This window comes from Malus sylvestris, chromosome 17, assembly GCF_916048215.2.
Source record: "Malus sylvestris chromosome 17, drMalSylv7.2, whole genome shotgun sequence".
NCBI classification, from domain to species: domain Eukaryota; kingdom Viridiplantae; phylum Streptophyta; class Magnoliopsida; order Rosales; family Rosaceae; genus Malus; species Malus sylvestris.
Genome location: NC_062276.1, coordinates 10,076,423 through 10,092,922, shown reverse-complemented (window position 1 = coordinate 10,092,922; position 16,500 = coordinate 10,076,423). Strand labels below are relative to the sequence as shown.

The 16,500-nt window shown below is 39.7% G+C and overlaps 3 protein-coding genes across 3 annotated transcripts; all 3 read right to left on the bottom strand.

The window, feature by feature from the left end:
• Positions 1 to 5,560: 5,560 nt before the first annotated feature.
• Positions 5,561 to 7,073, bottom strand: LOC126612060 (uncharacterized). The gene is made up of 2 exons (XM_050280361.1): positions 5,935 to 7,073; positions 5,561 to 5,647 (listed from the first exon to the last, which is right to left on the bottom strand). Exons 1-2 carry the CDS (start codon positions 7,001 to 7,003, stop codon positions 5,604 to 5,606), a joined length of 1,113 nt encoding a protein of 370 aa, XP_050136318.1. The 5' UTR covers positions 7,004 to 7,073; the 3' UTR covers positions 5,561 to 5,603.
• Positions 7,074 to 7,244: 171 nt separating this feature from the next.
• Positions 7,245 to 8,556, bottom strand: LOC126611769 (putative F-box/FBD/LRR-repeat protein At3g59240). The gene is made up of 2 exons (XM_050280134.1): positions 7,429 to 8,556; positions 7,245 to 7,322 (listed from the first exon to the last, which is right to left on the bottom strand). Exons 1-2 carry the CDS (start codon positions 8,554 to 8,556, stop codon positions 7,245 to 7,247), a joined length of 1,206 nt encoding a protein of 401 aa, XP_050136091.1.
• A 2,209-nt stretch (positions 8,557 to 10,765) lies between these two features.
• LOC126609596 (nuclear transcription factor Y subunit B-3-like) lies at positions 10,766 to 12,656 on the bottom strand. The gene is made up of 3 exons (XM_050277450.1): positions 11,900 to 12,656; positions 11,744 to 11,792; positions 10,766 to 10,983 (listed from the first exon to the last, which is right to left on the bottom strand). Exon 1 carries the CDS (start codon positions 12,561 to 12,563, stop codon positions 11,913 to 11,915), a length of 651 nt encoding a protein of 216 aa, XP_050133407.1. The 5' UTR covers positions 12,564 to 12,656; the 3' UTR covers positions 10,766 to 10,983; positions 11,744 to 11,792; positions 11,900 to 11,912.
• Between the last annotated feature and the right edge of the window lie 3,844 nt (positions 12,657 to 16,500).

The window sequence follows — 16,500 nt, the reverse complement described above, 5'->3', positions numbered from 1 at the left end:
ATATAGGTAAGTCATTCTCTTGATAAAAGGTAAATCACCTAGTGGTCACCACACACTAGAGTTAACAACAACATTGCCAAGAGAGTGAGGGTCAACTCTCAAATGCATGTTTAAGTTCCTAAAAAGAGCAATGATTGCTTTGAAGCTGTAATTGAACCATATTGGTTGAAACACGAAAGCGATGGGGGGTGAATAAATTAGTAAGAGACAGAAAAGATTGAATTAGTAGATACATAATTTTCCATAGATTAATCTGGTTAATCACACAGATTTGAATATAATTAAGGACTTTGGCTTCCCATATGGCCTATGGGTCACTAAATTTGAACAAATGGGATGTCAAAAGATAATTTTGATTAGAAACTTAAAGCAGATAAAATGGCTACATCATTGTCCTCATGCATATTGCCAAGCAAGTAATTATGCTCATGCATGAGGTGATTACGCTATATAATAATCCTGATTAGCAAAAAGACAAATAAAACGGAATAAATTAAGCCAACATGTGTCGGCAGAAGTGTATTCCAGAAAAGCCAGACTGGTTTGAAGAAAGAAATTGAGGGACAACATGGACAGCGATGTTTGATCTCCTTAACAAAAAATACAAATACACAAAATAAATAAATGTATAAAAAAGAATTCAATAATATTATGATGGTTAGCATTTTATTTTCAGACTTGTGTTGGATCCAGGCTGTTCATATTTTTAATGGTGGCATTGTCTTCTCTCTAACAAGTTAAATTAATTTTCTTTTGTTGGCATTTTTCATGTTCCAACGGTCCATTTCTTGTGTGAATATATATTAACTTAAGCTATCCTCACACTATGAATATATTAACGCAACCTGTTCAGCTGCAGATTGAATAAATTAATGAACTTCTGTACAGAAAAAAAGGAACTTAAGGTAGGTGATTATTTGCTTGTTTAGTGGGTGTAGGTATATATTGTAGGACCTTGTTGAAGTTAACTGATGTATGGGGCCACACCATAGGATATAAATATATATATATATATATATATATTTTTTTTTTTTGAAAAAGTTTAGAGGGAGGTGAAGCTCATACCGCAAGTCTCTTTGAAGATTTAAAAGGGGGTCTTAGTCCTTTTTTGGTTTACAAATCACTGACCAAAAGGGATTGTTTGTAGTGGGATTCGAAACTAAATATTTGTCTAACAAACAGAACAATCCTTACCAACTCAACCATTATTTGTCGACTATTGGTAACCTTTTTTAATACAAGGATATTGATAATTAGAAGGCCCAATGTTTGAAAATTTATTAGAAGAAGAAAAGGCCACAGGAAAAGAAAAATCAAGAAAGGCTTTAATAAAACTCTTCAAAACTTCATAAAACTTGCTAAGTCGTTAAATATGCATTAGAAAGCACTGTTTTAAAAATTTCTGTTTACCGCCGCCTAGGCGTTAGGTGGCTAACCACCGTCCCAATTAGTCCCTAGGCGTTTGAAAATTAAGAAAGTATGCCTATACTCGCTTAAGCACCCGCATAGGGCGCAATTCTTACTTAGACAAAAAATCGATAACTTTCATTTTGCAGCAATTCTCATTTAGACAAAAAATCGATAACTTTCATTTTGCAGCAATTCTCTCATTTTGCAGCAATTCTCATTTACACAATATATAATAAATTTAAGTAAATCCCCATAGGTTTCATCTAGGCGCTAGACCCTAGCCTGCCGCCTGAATAACGCCTAACGTCTTTTAGATCCTTACTACAAAGTGAACTAGGGCTCCTTCGATGACGCAATTTTTGTTTGGTAAAGTCACAGATGTTAAGACTAGGGTTAATAAATTAGATAATATTCCAACATATCGTGTCTTCTAAGTTTTATCTTAAGCGGTAAAACTTTATATAGTTAGCTTGGACTTAATTTTATCCAACTATAGCCTAGAATTGAGCGTATAAGTCTTCAACTTGAAGATAACAAGAATATATGCTCATTCAATTTTGGCTACGGAGCCCAATCAACCTTATTTCATTGATGTATGCCAAGATGCCACCCAACCTTATTTCTTCTTGTTTTATTTGTTTGGGTTGAGAAATTCATGTCTTTATCTTCCCCCCTCCCCCCCCCCCCAAAAAAAAAAAAATGGTGAAGGCAGACATACCAAGGAATTTTAGACTAAGTCATATATGCTGTGCAGAAAGATTATATAAAGGGATATAAACCGAGTAGATAAATGGATATGATGCAGATGGATTCACAAATAACTACTTGAAAAAAGTCAATCTTCATAGTTCATCTCTAACAATATATCCTCAATCTCTTGGTATTTGCAAATCCTCATCCAAACATAGGGTCAAAAAGCATCCAGTGGATCAACGTCAACTAACTGTGGAAAAATTGTCTCTGCAGAAGGAGCAACCCAACACAAGGAGTTTATCGTGTCAGAATATTCTGTCTCAGTTCTTGGAGGATTAAGCGCCATGAGCCGAATGTAAATTTTGGAAGGTAGTAATTCACTGATTCTTATTGAATAAATAATCTCTTTACAATACTACTATATGTAGTCATATATTTACAATCAATTCCTACAAACTAGCTACTAATAGACAGCTCATAATACAAAATAGGAATATAATTAATTACAATATATGGCAAGTATCTTGATGATGATCCTTGACTTTCTCAACACTCCCCCTCAAGTTGGTGAGTGAATGTTTCGAACTCCCAACTTGCCAAGCAAAGAATGAAATATTTCCTTCCCAAGAGCTTTAGTGAACAAATCAGCAAGTTGTGATATGGAAGGAACAAATCCCATCACAATTTTTCCTTCCATAATCTTATCTCGAACAAAATGACAATCAATCTCAATGTGCCTTGTTCGCTCATGAAATACCGGATTTGCCGCAATATGAAGAGCGGCTTGATTGTCGCATAATAAGGTAGCCGGCCCTTGGTCTTGAACTTGAAGATCTCGAAAAAGGCTTTGGAGCCATGCAAGCTCACAACATGCTGCTGCCATGGATCTATATTCTGCTTCAGCAGAAGATAAGGATACAGTTTTCTGTCGTTTGCTTTTCCATGAAATAAGGCTATTTCCAAGGAAAACGCAATAACCAGTAGTGGAACGTCGAGTGGTAGGACATCCTGCCCAATCGGAATCACAATATGCCTTTAACTTCAATGAATTTTGAGATGGAAACATCATGCCTTGCCCTGGTGTGCCTTTCAAATACTTCAAGATGCGTAAAGCAGCTTCATAATGAGACTTTTGAGGTGATTGCATGAATCTACTCAATAAATGAACTGAATATGTAATATCCGGTCGGGTTATAGTGAGATATATCAACCGACCAATCAATCTTCTGTACTTGACTGGATCATCCAATGCATGCCCATCATCAGGGAGTAATTTGAGATTTTGTTCCATAGGAAAGCTTGCAGGCCGTGATCCTAGAAAACCAACATCATTTAGGATATCCAATAAATACTTTCTTTGTGAAATGAAAATACCTTGTTTCGATCGTGCCACCTCAATTCCCAAAAAATATTTCAAATTACCAAGATCTTTGATACGAAACTTGGTATTCAAAAAAGATTTGAGATCATCAATTGCTTTCAAGTCATTCCCCGTTATCAGTATGTCATCCACATAGATGAGAAGCACAGTAAATGACTTCCCTCTTCTCTTAGTGAAAAGTGAGTAGTCTGCTTTAGATTGAACATAACCAGCTGATCGAATAGCTTGTGAGAACTTGAAAAACCATTGCCGAGAAGCTTGCTTCAACCCATAAATTGACTTATGAAGGCGACACACCAAATTCTCCCCCTGTCGCCGAAGACCAGGCGGGGGAAGCATGTAGATTTCCTCCATGAGATCACCATGAAGGAATGCGTTATGGACATCAAGTTGATGAAGTGACCAGGAGTGAGTAGCAGCAAGAGCAAGTAAGCAGCGGAAAGTGACAAGTTTAGCAGTGGGAGAAAAGGTATCATGATAGTCAATACCTTCCAATTGGGTGTAACCTTTAGCAACCAACCGAGCTTTGTAACGCTCAATACTCCCATCAGATTTTCTTTTGATTTTATAAACCCACCGACAACCAATGGGTACCTTCCCGGAAGGGAGAGGAGAAAGTGTCCAAGTGTCATTGGCCTGAAGAGCCTGGAGTTCCTCGTCCATGGCCTTGCACCAATGGGGATGTTTGGCAGCTTCTGTATAACTGGTAGGCTCCAAAACAGTAGACAATTGTGCAATGAAGGATTGATACTTAGGAGAGAGCCCTTGATAGGATAAAAAATTAGAAAGAGGATACCTTGTACGAGGACCGGAAGACGAGGAGTTGGCGAGGGGCAACGGAATAGTCGGACAAACATAATCATGGAGCTTGGTCGGCGGAACTCGGATGCGACTGGAATGGCGCAAAGGAGCAGGGGATGCAGCGGCAGGCTGGGCAGATGGTGGACACGGGTCCAGAGAGAGAGCAGGCCCACCAGGAAGAACCGAGACTTGGTCAAGCCCATCAGTAGCAGAGGTGGGTAGTTTAGGGACTGGTGCTGGGCCAGGAGAAAGGCCCGGGTTGGTAGAGGAATGGTCTATGTGGGAAGGGATGGGGACGGTAACATGTGGAGAGGGAATGGGGCCTGGGTCGGCAAGGGGATCAGTATAGGGGTCGGTGTGTGGGACAGTGTTTGGGTCAGTATGTGGGTGAGGATTTGGGTGGAATGGAAAAATATGCTCATGAAAGGTGACATCTCGACTAGTAAAAATTTGTTTGGAATGAAGATCATATAATTTGTAAGCTTTTTGGCCAAAAGGATACCCAATGAAAACACATTTTTTAGCCCGAGCATCAAACTTATGTTGGGGGTGAAGATTAGTGGCATATGCTAAACACCCAAAAGTGCGTAAATGGGTATATGAAGGAGGGTGACCAAATAATTTCTCATAAGGCGTAAGACCCGATAAGAGAGGGGTGGGAATGCGATTAATGAGGTAAATGGATGTGAGAATGCATTCATCCCAAAAATGCAAGGGAATATGTGACTGAAAATGCAAAGCTCGTGCAGTTTGAAGAATATGTCTATGCTTTCGCTCCACAACCCCATTTTGTTGAGGGGTGGAAACACAAGAGCGTTGAAAAAGTATGCCATGATCATTAAAGAAAGGAAGCATAGAAACAAATTCACTGCCATTGTCAGTTCTAATGGTTTTAATTTTGTGGTGAAATTGTGTTTCGGCATAGGCAATGAAAGATTTAAGCAAAGATTGAGTGTCTGATTTATGACGCATGAGGTAAACCCAAGTGCAACGAGTAAAATCATCAACAATAGTAAGGAAATAACGAGCACCCGAACGGGATGCTACTCTATGGGGACCCCAAATATCACAATGTATAAGTTCAAAAGCATGCTTAGTATTAATATGACTTAATCCAAAAGACAATCGAGTTTGTTTTGCCAAAGGGCAAATGTCACAAGGTTTATTTTCAGAAAGGGAAATTTCAGGAAAATGTTTAGCTAAAAGTTGGAGTCTCAAGGGTGAAGGATGACCAAGTCGTTGGTGCCACGCGACGGAAAAAACCTTGGGAGGTGTAGGTGATGTTTGCCCTTTGGAGTCCACCAAATAATAAAGTCCATTATGTTGTCGCCCCCAACCAATCATCGTCCTCGTCTCCAGGTCCTGTAAAATACAAAAATCAGGATAAAAGGTTACTGAGCATCCCAATGATCGAGTGATCCGACTAACGGAAATTAAGTTGATCAAAAAAGAAGCTATGCCAAGCACATTATAAAGAGATATTTGGGAACCAAAATTGTAGGTGCCAATAGAATTGATGGGAACCCGAGTCCCATTAGGTAATGCCACAGGTGGTAGAGGAGGATTGGAGGTTGCATTAGTCAATGGGAGACTAGATATGTGGTCAGTGGCACCACTGTCTATAACCCATTGGAAAGAAGAAGGCCCACCTGCTAGATTAGCCTTGGAATCAAGACCCATCTTTTGACTCATCATGGATAAGAGTTGCTGAAATTGGTCGGTGGTGAGGTTGGGCATGGACGGTGCAGCGGGAGAGGCCACGTTGTTGACAGCTGGTTTGCCGCTCGGTGCAGCGGTGGATCGCCCACCAGAACCACTCGAACTGTTTGACTTACCATGAAGACGATGTCCCGGTGGATAGCCATGGAGCTTCCAACACGTTTCAATAACGTGATGATCCTTATCGCAGTATGAACAATGCAGTGGCTTCCTCTCGGATGATCTTCCTTTTCCATGGTTGCCATTGTTGCCACGGTTCGTTTGAACAACCATAGCTGCAGGTTCAACGAGGCCAGGCCCAACAGCCATGCCTCTCTGCTTCTCTTCTTGTGTCAACATGGAATAGACAGATCGAATCGAAGGCAATGGTTGAATAAGTAAGATCTGCCCACGAATCGCAGAATACGAGTCGTCTAACCCCATTAAAATCTGCAAAACCTTGGTCCTCTCCACCTGTTCGTTATTAGATTGAACAGCCCCGCAAGAACACGGCTTTAAAGTTTGGTAGGAATCCATCTCATCCCACAAACCTTTAAGCTTGGTGAAATACACGTTGATAGGTTGTTGACTCTGTGTAAGACGTGCAAGTTCACGTTGGATTTCAAAGAGACGAGACACGTTTTGTTGAGAAAAACGTTCTCGTAGATCATCCCAAACATCTTTGGCTGTCGTCATGTACACCACACTGGTGGCCAGGTTGCTGGAAAGTGTATTGATAATCCACATAAGGATCATGTCGTTGCACCGTTGCCAAAGAGCAGATTCTGTGGGCTTTGTCTTCGCAGATGGCTGTTCAACACTTCCATCAACAAACCCTAATTTGTTCTTTGCACTGAGTGCAATTGACATGGAACGACACCAAGTGCCATAATTTTCACCGGTAAGTTTGGTTGAAACGAGCATCATTCCCGGGTGATCAGAATGATGAACGAAGAAAGGACTAGCAGGATCACTGGATGGTTCAAGTTTAGCCATTGCTGACGTTGAATCCTCCACCATAGTCCAAGAAAAAAAAGAAACTAAGAACCCAGGAAGGGCGCTGGTACCATGTAAATTTTGGAAGGTAGTAATTCACTGATTCTTATTGAATAAATAATCTCTTTACAATACTACTATATGTAGTCATATATTTACAATCAATTCCTACAAACTAGCTACTAATAGACAGCTCATAATACAAAATAGGAATATAATTAATTACAATATATGGCAAGTATCTTGATGATGATCCTTGACTTTCTCAACACCGAAGGGACTTTATGAGACCAGGCAATGGCGAAGAGAAGGTGTGTCTGAATTCATCTGGAAAGATTACAACCTACACCAAATTCACAATCAACAAATTAGAAATCCAAAAAGTGGAATTTTTCAACATATAACTGCACAACGTAGACTGATGAAAGCAAAAAGGGATACGTACGTACCTTAAAATTGCAAGCAATGAGGGTCACATTTTCTGAGCAAGAAAACTCTTTAAGCAAATCTGCCAGTGTAGGGAAATATTTCCATGGTCCGTTGAAAGCGTTGAGTAAATCTTCGTCCCAAAATTCGTTCAGTGAGATGGTGGTCTCCCTTAAGCTTGGAGCTATCAAAGAAACTTTGGACTTTAAATAACCAGAGAAATCAAAAGAAACTAGATTTGGAGCAGTGATTGTGGCTTTCAAACTATCATGACATCCCCATATATGTAATCGTTTTAGGTGCTGAGCATGAACATCGATATTCTTCAAGTTGTAGGAATCATACAACATTATACTCTCAAGAAGCGAAAAGCTCAATGAAATGAACGTAAAAGATTCAAGATTTGGAGCATCCCAAACTACGATAACCTGAGCATTGCAATGTTTAACTTCCAAGAACTTGAGACTAGAACTCACAAGATTAATGTTATCGTCTTTTTCAAAATAGGAGGAAGTTAATGACAAGTACTCAATGGAAGGGCACTCCTGAATTAAGAAAAATAGAGCATCACTTTCAAAGCGCACGGTTTTGAGGCTCATAATTTTCAAAGAGGGAAGAAGACTTATATGCACAGACCCCTCATTATGTATGTCCATGTTCTTTATTCTCACGTACTTCAAACTGAGAGTAGTTAAAGATTTTGCATCAAGCAAACTCATTCGAGATATGATGTAGTAGTGACTCCAGTCCCAATCGCTCTGAAATAATCTACCTAGGGTTATGTCTAACTCTTTGACGTTTCTCTCAAACGAGCAACTCAACAACTTATCTACGATCTTGGCGTCCTCTTTGTACAGGTACCCTGTCATGCGAACCCTAAGTTTATCTAATGTATGTTTCTTTTGCTCATCCTTCACAAAGAGTTCCAGGTACTTCTTCAAGATGTTGATGAACTTTCTGTGTTGATCATGATCAAGATTTTCGTCATCACTACCCTCGTCGAAATCCAATATGGAGCACAAACACCAGGCGCGGTCCCATTGCTTAGAAAGAAAGCTCATCCGGACAGCGGTTTTAGCGGGAAGGATTCGGATGATGTTTTGGATGACAAGGTCAGGTAAGTGAAACTCTAATGGCATGACGACGGCCATAACCGTTTTGGTTATGATGGAGTTTAGGTTGTGGGGTTTTTTTCTCTCTTTTGGGTATGCATGCGTGAATGCCGACGGTACTAAAAGAGGTTATCATTTATAAGCATTAAGGAATTAATATCCTTTAGCTAGAAGGAATAGAAACCCTTGACCCATAAGGAATACGAAACCTTGAACTTTTTGGTTTTTCTCCTCCATTTTGCTAGGGGGTTCAAAAGTTGTAACATCTTCGGTGAAAGATGTAAAATGTCTTGAACAACTTAAAAAACCAATTTAAAAGTCTAATTCATCGGAACGTTACTTTGATTCTTACATAAAGAGAAATGATTCTTGTACATTTTGTTCTCTTTCTACATTATATTTATTTATTTATTTTTATTCTTCTTTAATTCAATTAATTTAATAACAAAAAATAATCAAATAGTGCATGGAAATCACTATAAATAAAAATATGTTACTAATATAACCTTTCTGTTTGAACTTTGAAATGAAAAGAGGCACTAAACTAAAAGTTAGTTGATTACGAAAAAACACAGGACTCAAGCTACCAATGACAAGCTCACCCATTTACAAATACATGGGCCATTTGTTCCGTCTATCACCGCTACAGTTAGCATGATGTACGGAACAAAATGAGTTGGAAGCATTACTAGCAGGATTCGACATGTCTTTAAGAACAATTCCACCCCTAAAGATTTTGTGCCAACACCTAACTTATTTATTCATTCAGTGAACAGTGATAGACCTCAATAAACAGTAATAGGCCAAATGCATCTCCATCCCTAACAAAAAATAACCTAGTCCATTTTATTAAAATATGATTAAATAAAATGAATATCCAATTGGACCTTTAAAATAATGATTTTAATAGGTTTTAAAAACCTATTTCCTTACCCAATCATTTGACCAGATGTCTCTCTTCTCTATCTATTTTCTCTCCCTCTCTCTTTTCCAGCTCACTCCCATGAGCTCTCCTTCTCCTTCCTCTTCAAAACCTTCAACAAATCAAATACAAAATATTATTTTTGTAATCCCTGGAGCTCAAGGAACCCAACCATAGCCTTGCATGTGGCATCGGTGCATAGTGCGAGGTCCTACCATTGAAGCTGAGAGCTTGAGCTCTCCTCAGATCTCTCTCCCTTTGTTCACTTTTGCGGGTCCAAGGGTTTCAGTGTTGCTAGATTTCTCTCAGCGATTCGAATCCCTCTCCGGGTTCGAACGCTCTCTCTCTCTCTCTCTCTCTCTCTCTCTCTCTCTCTCTTCGCGGTGGACTCACACTTCACAACTTCATTGCATCCATAGATAAGCTGCCAATTCCATCCCTGATGTCAGCATGGCGTCATACGGGCCTGTTCTAAGGTCTGTCAATTTTGGGTTGGCCTGGAGACTAGTTTGGGCTGGGTGCCAGATAATCCCGTGGGTTGGAGAGACTTCCCTAAGTGCCGGGCTATTTTTTTGGTTGTGTGCCGGCCTATCCCACCCCCGGTGGAAGTGCTCTAACAATAGAAGCATTACTAGTAGTGTTCGACATGTTTTTAACAATAGAAGCACAACCAAGGCCCATGGATCCATTGGAATACCGAAACATAGTTGATTTTTTCGTAAATAGGCAAGGTCATGCATCCAATATTGTTTGAGGTACATGCAGGTCACCCTAAACTTCATATAGTCATGCTCCACATGGGTTTTGGTTGGTGGAGTTATCCATATGGAAGACAAGCAAGTGAAGGAGACACAATGTCTTTGTACAGCCACCAAATACTCAACCGTGGAAACAAGTACATAGGATGTTTCTTTATTTGGTACACAATAATGCCGATTTGGGTCATAGTTCAAAGTAGCCTTTCCTCAAAAGAACACAAACACCACCCACTTTCATAGAAGCAAATCCCATGAATCATTAGGGATTTTTCAGTACGAATATTTTGGAATTTTTTTAGTATACTCCGAGCCATTATAAAATTTTTAAGGGAAAATTATAGTAATAGTCACTTAAATTTAACTCAATTAAAGCAATAATCTCTAATTAAAAATATGTGATCATGAGTCTCTTAACTCGTCAAAACGTACCGCTATAATTATTTTTGTCAACTCTTTTAGAACTTCCGTCAAAATAAGAGATCATTACTTCAACTAAGTTAAAGTTGGAATCCCATTACTCTAATCATGGATTTCATAAAACAGATTTGAATTTGTAAAAGACCAAATATCCAACAACTGAATTGTGATTTAGTGAAAACAATGAAACTCAACAAGTTCAGCTCACGATATGATACAATTACAGACACACCCACCTTAACCTTCATCTCTCCGTCAATTAGCTTTAGCTATAAATACATTTTTACCTTCCACTATACTTTTCCTTCCCCACAGTTACACTTACAAGCTACAGAGAGGATTGAGATGGAACTAGTTCATCGTCCTTAGAGCAACTCCAGTGTAGGAGCCCTCCCCCCAGGCTATTCACTATTTAATCCACCCAATGAACAGTAATCGCATTTAATAAATAGTGCATTCCCCTGGCAATTGTCTTTTGCATCTCCACCCCTGCACTGAATAGCCGGGGCAATTGGCAATAAAATATTAGTATTTTTTTTATTTATAAAATAATACAAAATCATTTTTAATTGTTTTCCTTTTTCTTTTTTCCTATTCCTTTTCCATTTCATTTTTCCAAACTCAACCGACAACCATTCTCTCATTTTTTTCCAGAACACTCTTCATGTTTCCTAGCCCTCTGTCTCTCCTTTCTCTCTCTCTCTCTCTACGACGCAACCCCCCTCATTTCTGAAACCTCTCTCTCTCTTTAATCTCTCTCATTCTCTTGCATGCATCATCAGATCACAATTTTGGTGCCGAAATCGCATGCTCCGAATCTTCCGTCAGCTCCTTCTCCTCCTCCACCGTGACCACCGCTGGAGCTGGAGAGGATGGGATAGTGGACGAGATCGGCAAGATGTTGGAGGAGTTCGAGGCTCGACAGAAAAAAAAACATTAAAACAGGCGTCTGACGTCAGCTAACGTCAGACCCACCTCAGGCTCTCGGGCCGGCGAGAATCGACGGGCCTGGCGCTCGGGGGTGCTCGGGCTCCCTCGCCAGCCAACGCTGGACTTCCTCCCTCGGGCAATCAAGCCCTGTTCCAGAGCCTGTCCCTCGAGCAGGAGCTCCCGCTGGAGCTGCTCTTAGTGACCCGGGCTTCCATGATGGCGGTGAATTCCGTTCCATAGAGGTCTCTCTCCACATGCAGATAAAACACAAGAAAAATTGACCATCTGAATTAAGATCAAGACTAAAAATTTGTCATCATCATCCTTAATTAAATCCGCAACGTAAAGCATCTACCTTGACCTGAGAATCACCTGACAACTGAAGCTCCACCACCACCACTTGAACCACCACTCTTCCCAACTCCTCCACCTCCCATTCCCATATGGTGCTGTTGATACCCACCACCAGAACCGTACATGTGTCCCTGATGATGATTATGATGACCCATCATCACCATTCCACCATACCCTCCATTATACCCATCACCACTTATCCCAGAGCTGACACCGCCGCCTCCGCCTCCGCCACCAGACGCCGCACCTCCGCCTCCGCTGCTACTATCTTTCTCTCTGCCGCCACCTCCGCCGCCCATGGTGCTCTTCTCGCCCTCCATCTCCCGATACTTTTGCAAATAAATCTTGAGCGGCTCCACGTACTCCTCGAACCCCAACGTGGTCATCGCCCATAGCAAATCGTCGCCGTTGATCGTTTTCCTCTTCTCCCTCTGGCACTTGTCGGAGGCCTCACCAGTGACGAAACTGATGAACTCCGACACGCACTCCTGCAGCGTCTCCTTCGCGTCCTTGGATATCTTTGCGTTCGCCGGCAGCGCCTTCTTCATGATCCGGCTCACGTTCGCGATCGGCAGGAAGCGGTCCTGCTCACGCGCGGACAACTCCCCGCTCTGCCCGTGGCTGACGTCGTTGGGCCCTCCCGAGTCGTTATCCGAATCGGCCATTCCGGGAGTTTCGGGGGGTTGGGAATCTCGGATGGCTTCGTCGTGGGGGCGAGGAGGGAGAGAGAGGGAGACGTTGGGGTCCGTTGGATCTGGAGGGGTAATAACGAATCCGAAGATAAACGTGGATTTTTCTGGGCCGTATGTTTCTCGATAAGTGTGGGTTAGGTGGGGGGTTTTGCGTTGTTGGATTAGGGTGTGGGACTTTGATCGAACGGATGTGGAATTGACACGCAAGCTGCTGTTTGTTTTGAGATTCTTCAGGCGGCTGCTGCAGCTTTAGCTCCAGGCTGTAGCCGAGTCGAAAAAGTTAAAAGTGATTGAAAAATCTATACCGTTGTTTTTCCCAAAAAAGAAAAAAGATCTGTACCGTTGAATCTACCGGATCGCAGACATGTCTTTTCTTATTCGTTAGTGAAAGCCGTGGCTAATGCTAACGTAGCAGGCAGTTTGTTGAGAGTACTGAAAACCCTAGGAGGAGATGTAAGGCTTGCGTGACAATTAGACCTGTAAACGGGTCGGATTTATTGGATTTGGGTTGGGTTTAATCTGACCCGTTACTCGAACCCAACCCGTTAAGCCTAATAAGTCACCCATTTCATCCGTTAATAATTTTTTTTGTTTTTTGTTTTTTTAACATTTTGCATTCCAATACAAATTACACATCTTTTACCCAAAATTACAAACATTATATATATATATATATATATATATATATATATATATATATATCTGTGGGGATTGAAGTACATACACTCTGCAAATGTTTTGCACTGTGACCTGAAACCGAGTAGCCTACTTCTCAATGCAAATTGTGACCTTAAGATTGTGACTTTGGGTCTCATAACTGATGTATATACATCACCAAGATGTATTATATATATATATATATATATATATATATATATATATATATATATATATATATGTATGTATATCATACTACAATCTTCCAAATCAACTAATTAATAGAACTCCATAAGGGTTTTACAAAATGTGAAGCATAGCTATAAGTCATGGGGCAATGCCGTATTCAACATCACCAAGATGTACCACCCAATTACATCGCTACTTCAAGGAAGAATTTGCATATCGAACATCCAAAAATCTGCAACACACCCACAAAATCAAGAGCAATGAGCAAGTATACAAAATCAGACATTACTCTTGCATAATCCATCCTAATTATTAAACATCATAGAAAATATCTTTAAAAGAACAAGTGAAAATACATACCATGCTTAATCAAGACTAATACTATTGGAGCATTGTCCTGAGTTCTTCCAAGTCAGCACCCTCTTTCTCTAAAGCTAAACATAAAAGTTAAAAAAGGAAAACAATTATAATCTATTATGTAAGAAAAAAAATACAAAGTAATATAAAATTTACCTCCTTTGCCAAAAAGTCAATCTCTAGTACATAGCAAGGCTTGAACGGTTTCAGGCAACAAAGAACTTCGATATTGATCAAGCACCCTACCACTAATACTAAATGCTGATCCCGAGGCAACAGTTGAGATGAGAATTGTTAACACATCAGAAACCATACGAGAAAGTACGGGATAACGAAATTGCTCTAATTTCCACCATGAAAGAATATCCAACTCTTGTTTTCTATCAAGTCTCTTTTCTTCAAGATATAGATGTAATTTAGTTTTTTCATTTGAAGTTGACCCATCTTGGTAAATATTATCAAATTCCTACATATAAAAACAAAATAGAAACTATGACGTCAACGAACAATATAAAGATGCATATAAAAAGTATAAAAACAGGAATAACAAATATAAATACTACCTCAAAAAGTTTGTCTCCAACTTTTATTTGAGTAGGAGTTTGATTGACTGGGTTGGATACAAGAAGATGTGAGAACTTGTCTATGTAAAGACCATAGAGTGAAAATAATGTGCCACTAACATCCTTCAACTCTCTGGAATCCTTACCATAAAGCTTATTATAACCCCACTCTACAAATTCCAATTTATAGCGAGGATCAAGAATCACTGCAACGGCAAGGATCAAACTATACTCTGACCAATATTTTTCAAACTTCAAATTCATATAACTCCCCATCTGTCTCATGAAATCATCACAATCTTTCATAGCATCTTGAATACAATAATGGACTTTGAACACTTTTGGGAAAAACAAGTTTGATGTAGGGTAATTTGTTCTAGAAAATAAGCAAGTAACTTCATAAAAATACCCCAAGAAATTGGAAATCTTCTCCATTTTATTCCACTCTTCCAATGAAGGACATGAACTAAAATTAGAATCAACAAGTGCCAAATTGAGAAAAGCACGACGATAGAAAATAGCACTATCCAGCATTGTATATGTTGAATTCCATCTAGTAGGCACATCTTGTCTCAACCCTCTTTTACTACCTGCCAATCTTACTTGTGCAACGCAAACAAAAAACTTATTTTTTCTCCCTTCTGAACACTTTATATATTTGATGCACTCACAAACTTTCGTCACTGATCCATCAATTTCCTTTAGTCCATCTTGGACTATCAAGTTTAGGATGTGAGCACAACAACGAACGTGGAAGAACTTTCCATCCATTAATAGCAAACCTTTAAAATTTAATTGTTTCTTCAATAGCTCAACAGAACAATCATTTGCAGAGGCATTATCCAAAGTAATGGAAAACAGTTTCTTTTCAATCCCCCAGTCAACTAATAAGGCGTTAATTTTTTCAGACAAAGCAACCTCAGTATGTGGAGGAGGCATATGACAAAAATTTTAAATTCTTTTGTGCATTTTCCATTCTTTGTCAACAAAGTGAGTTGTGAGTGCGAGATATCCATCAATTGCAGCAGAAGACCATATTGATGGTTCCAAAAGTAATTCCAAAAATCAAACCGATAATATAGATTGCAAGCTTTGTCTTGAAGCTAAAATTTCCAAATTGATGGTTCCAAAGTGTTGACAAAAGCACTGGTGCTAGTGTCACTGAAGCAACTACATATGGCTTACACCATCTTGCTTCACAAACAACAGGAATAGTCAATCTCCTAGGCAGATAAAGCGGTAGCTCAAGTATGAAAATCAGTCGGTGTAAAAAAAAACAGATGATCTAAGATCAGAGCATCATTTCTTAACTTCTACTACTTTAGAACTGCCTTGTGCAGCTCATTCCTCTGCTAAGAATTGGCACAGTTAAGTCACTCTCATTGCTCGAATTACAGCTCAATTCTACACTTTTCTTCCGATGCTTGTGTGAGACGTAAACCACAATCACATAAGCAATATAGAGCAAAGAGAAAGCCATTGCAGCCCACACATCTATTTCCTTGTGAATCAAGATAACACCCAAACATACAATGACCAAAAGGTAGAAGCAAATATCTCTCACAAAGTCCACTTTGTGAACTCGAATGCGCCTTTTGCTTGTAGGTCTAAATCAATCATTCACTTTCTAATTTATAAGTAACAAGAAGAGCATCTCTATCTTAAATTCCCTCTCTATCTCCACCACCAGTTCTTGATTTTGTGAACAACAAAGGACCCATAAAAGGCAAAAGGCAAAAGAAACCGTAGGCTGCAGAATGAGGTTTCCTTACTTTTTCTAAACAATAAGCAATAAACAAAGGAACTAAAAAGGGAAAGCAAAAGAGAAAAGCAATGACCTTTTTCCAATGCGAAAACAGAACACGTATTTTAATCAAAACCCAATTCTAATGAAAACCCATTTCGTCGAAGGGCTTGGCCACCGCTTGCTTCTCCTCCTCAATCACCATCAAACCTATGATAGAAGAATAACGTATGTATGTGTGTGTGTATGAATCGAGTGTGTGATGGGATGGAGAAGTGGTAAGATCTCTCTCTATCTAAGTTGCGAAGGAAGAGAACAAAAGCACAATCACACACAGAAAGCACCATTTGCACAACAAAATCACAATCGCAATCGAAATCATCAAACACAAATCAACTAA

What these genes read in the sequence shown, in the direction of transcription:
- LOC126611769 (XM_050280134.1), bottom strand. Translation starts at nt 8,556, where the DNA reads ATGGCCGTCGTCATGCCATTAGAGTTTCACTTACCTGACCTTGTCATC. An exon ending in TCATTGCTTGCAATTTTAAG is followed by an intron (nt 7,323 to 7,428) that starts GTACGTACGTAT and finishes AATTTGGTGTAG; the next exon opens with GTTGTAATCTTTCCAGATGA.
- LOC126609596 (XM_050277450.1), bottom strand. Translation starts at nt 12,563, where the DNA reads ATGGCCGATTCGGATAACGACTCGGGAGGGCCCAACGACGTCAGCCAC.
- LOC126612060 (XM_050280361.1), bottom strand. Translation starts at nt 7,003, where the DNA reads ATGGTGGAGGATTCAACGTCAGCAATGGCTAAACTTGAACCATCCAGT. An exon ending in TTCCAAGGCTAATCTAGCAG is followed by an intron (nt 5,648 to 5,934) that starts GTGGGCCTTCTT and finishes TGTATTTTACAG; the next exon opens with GACCTGGAGACGAGGACGAT.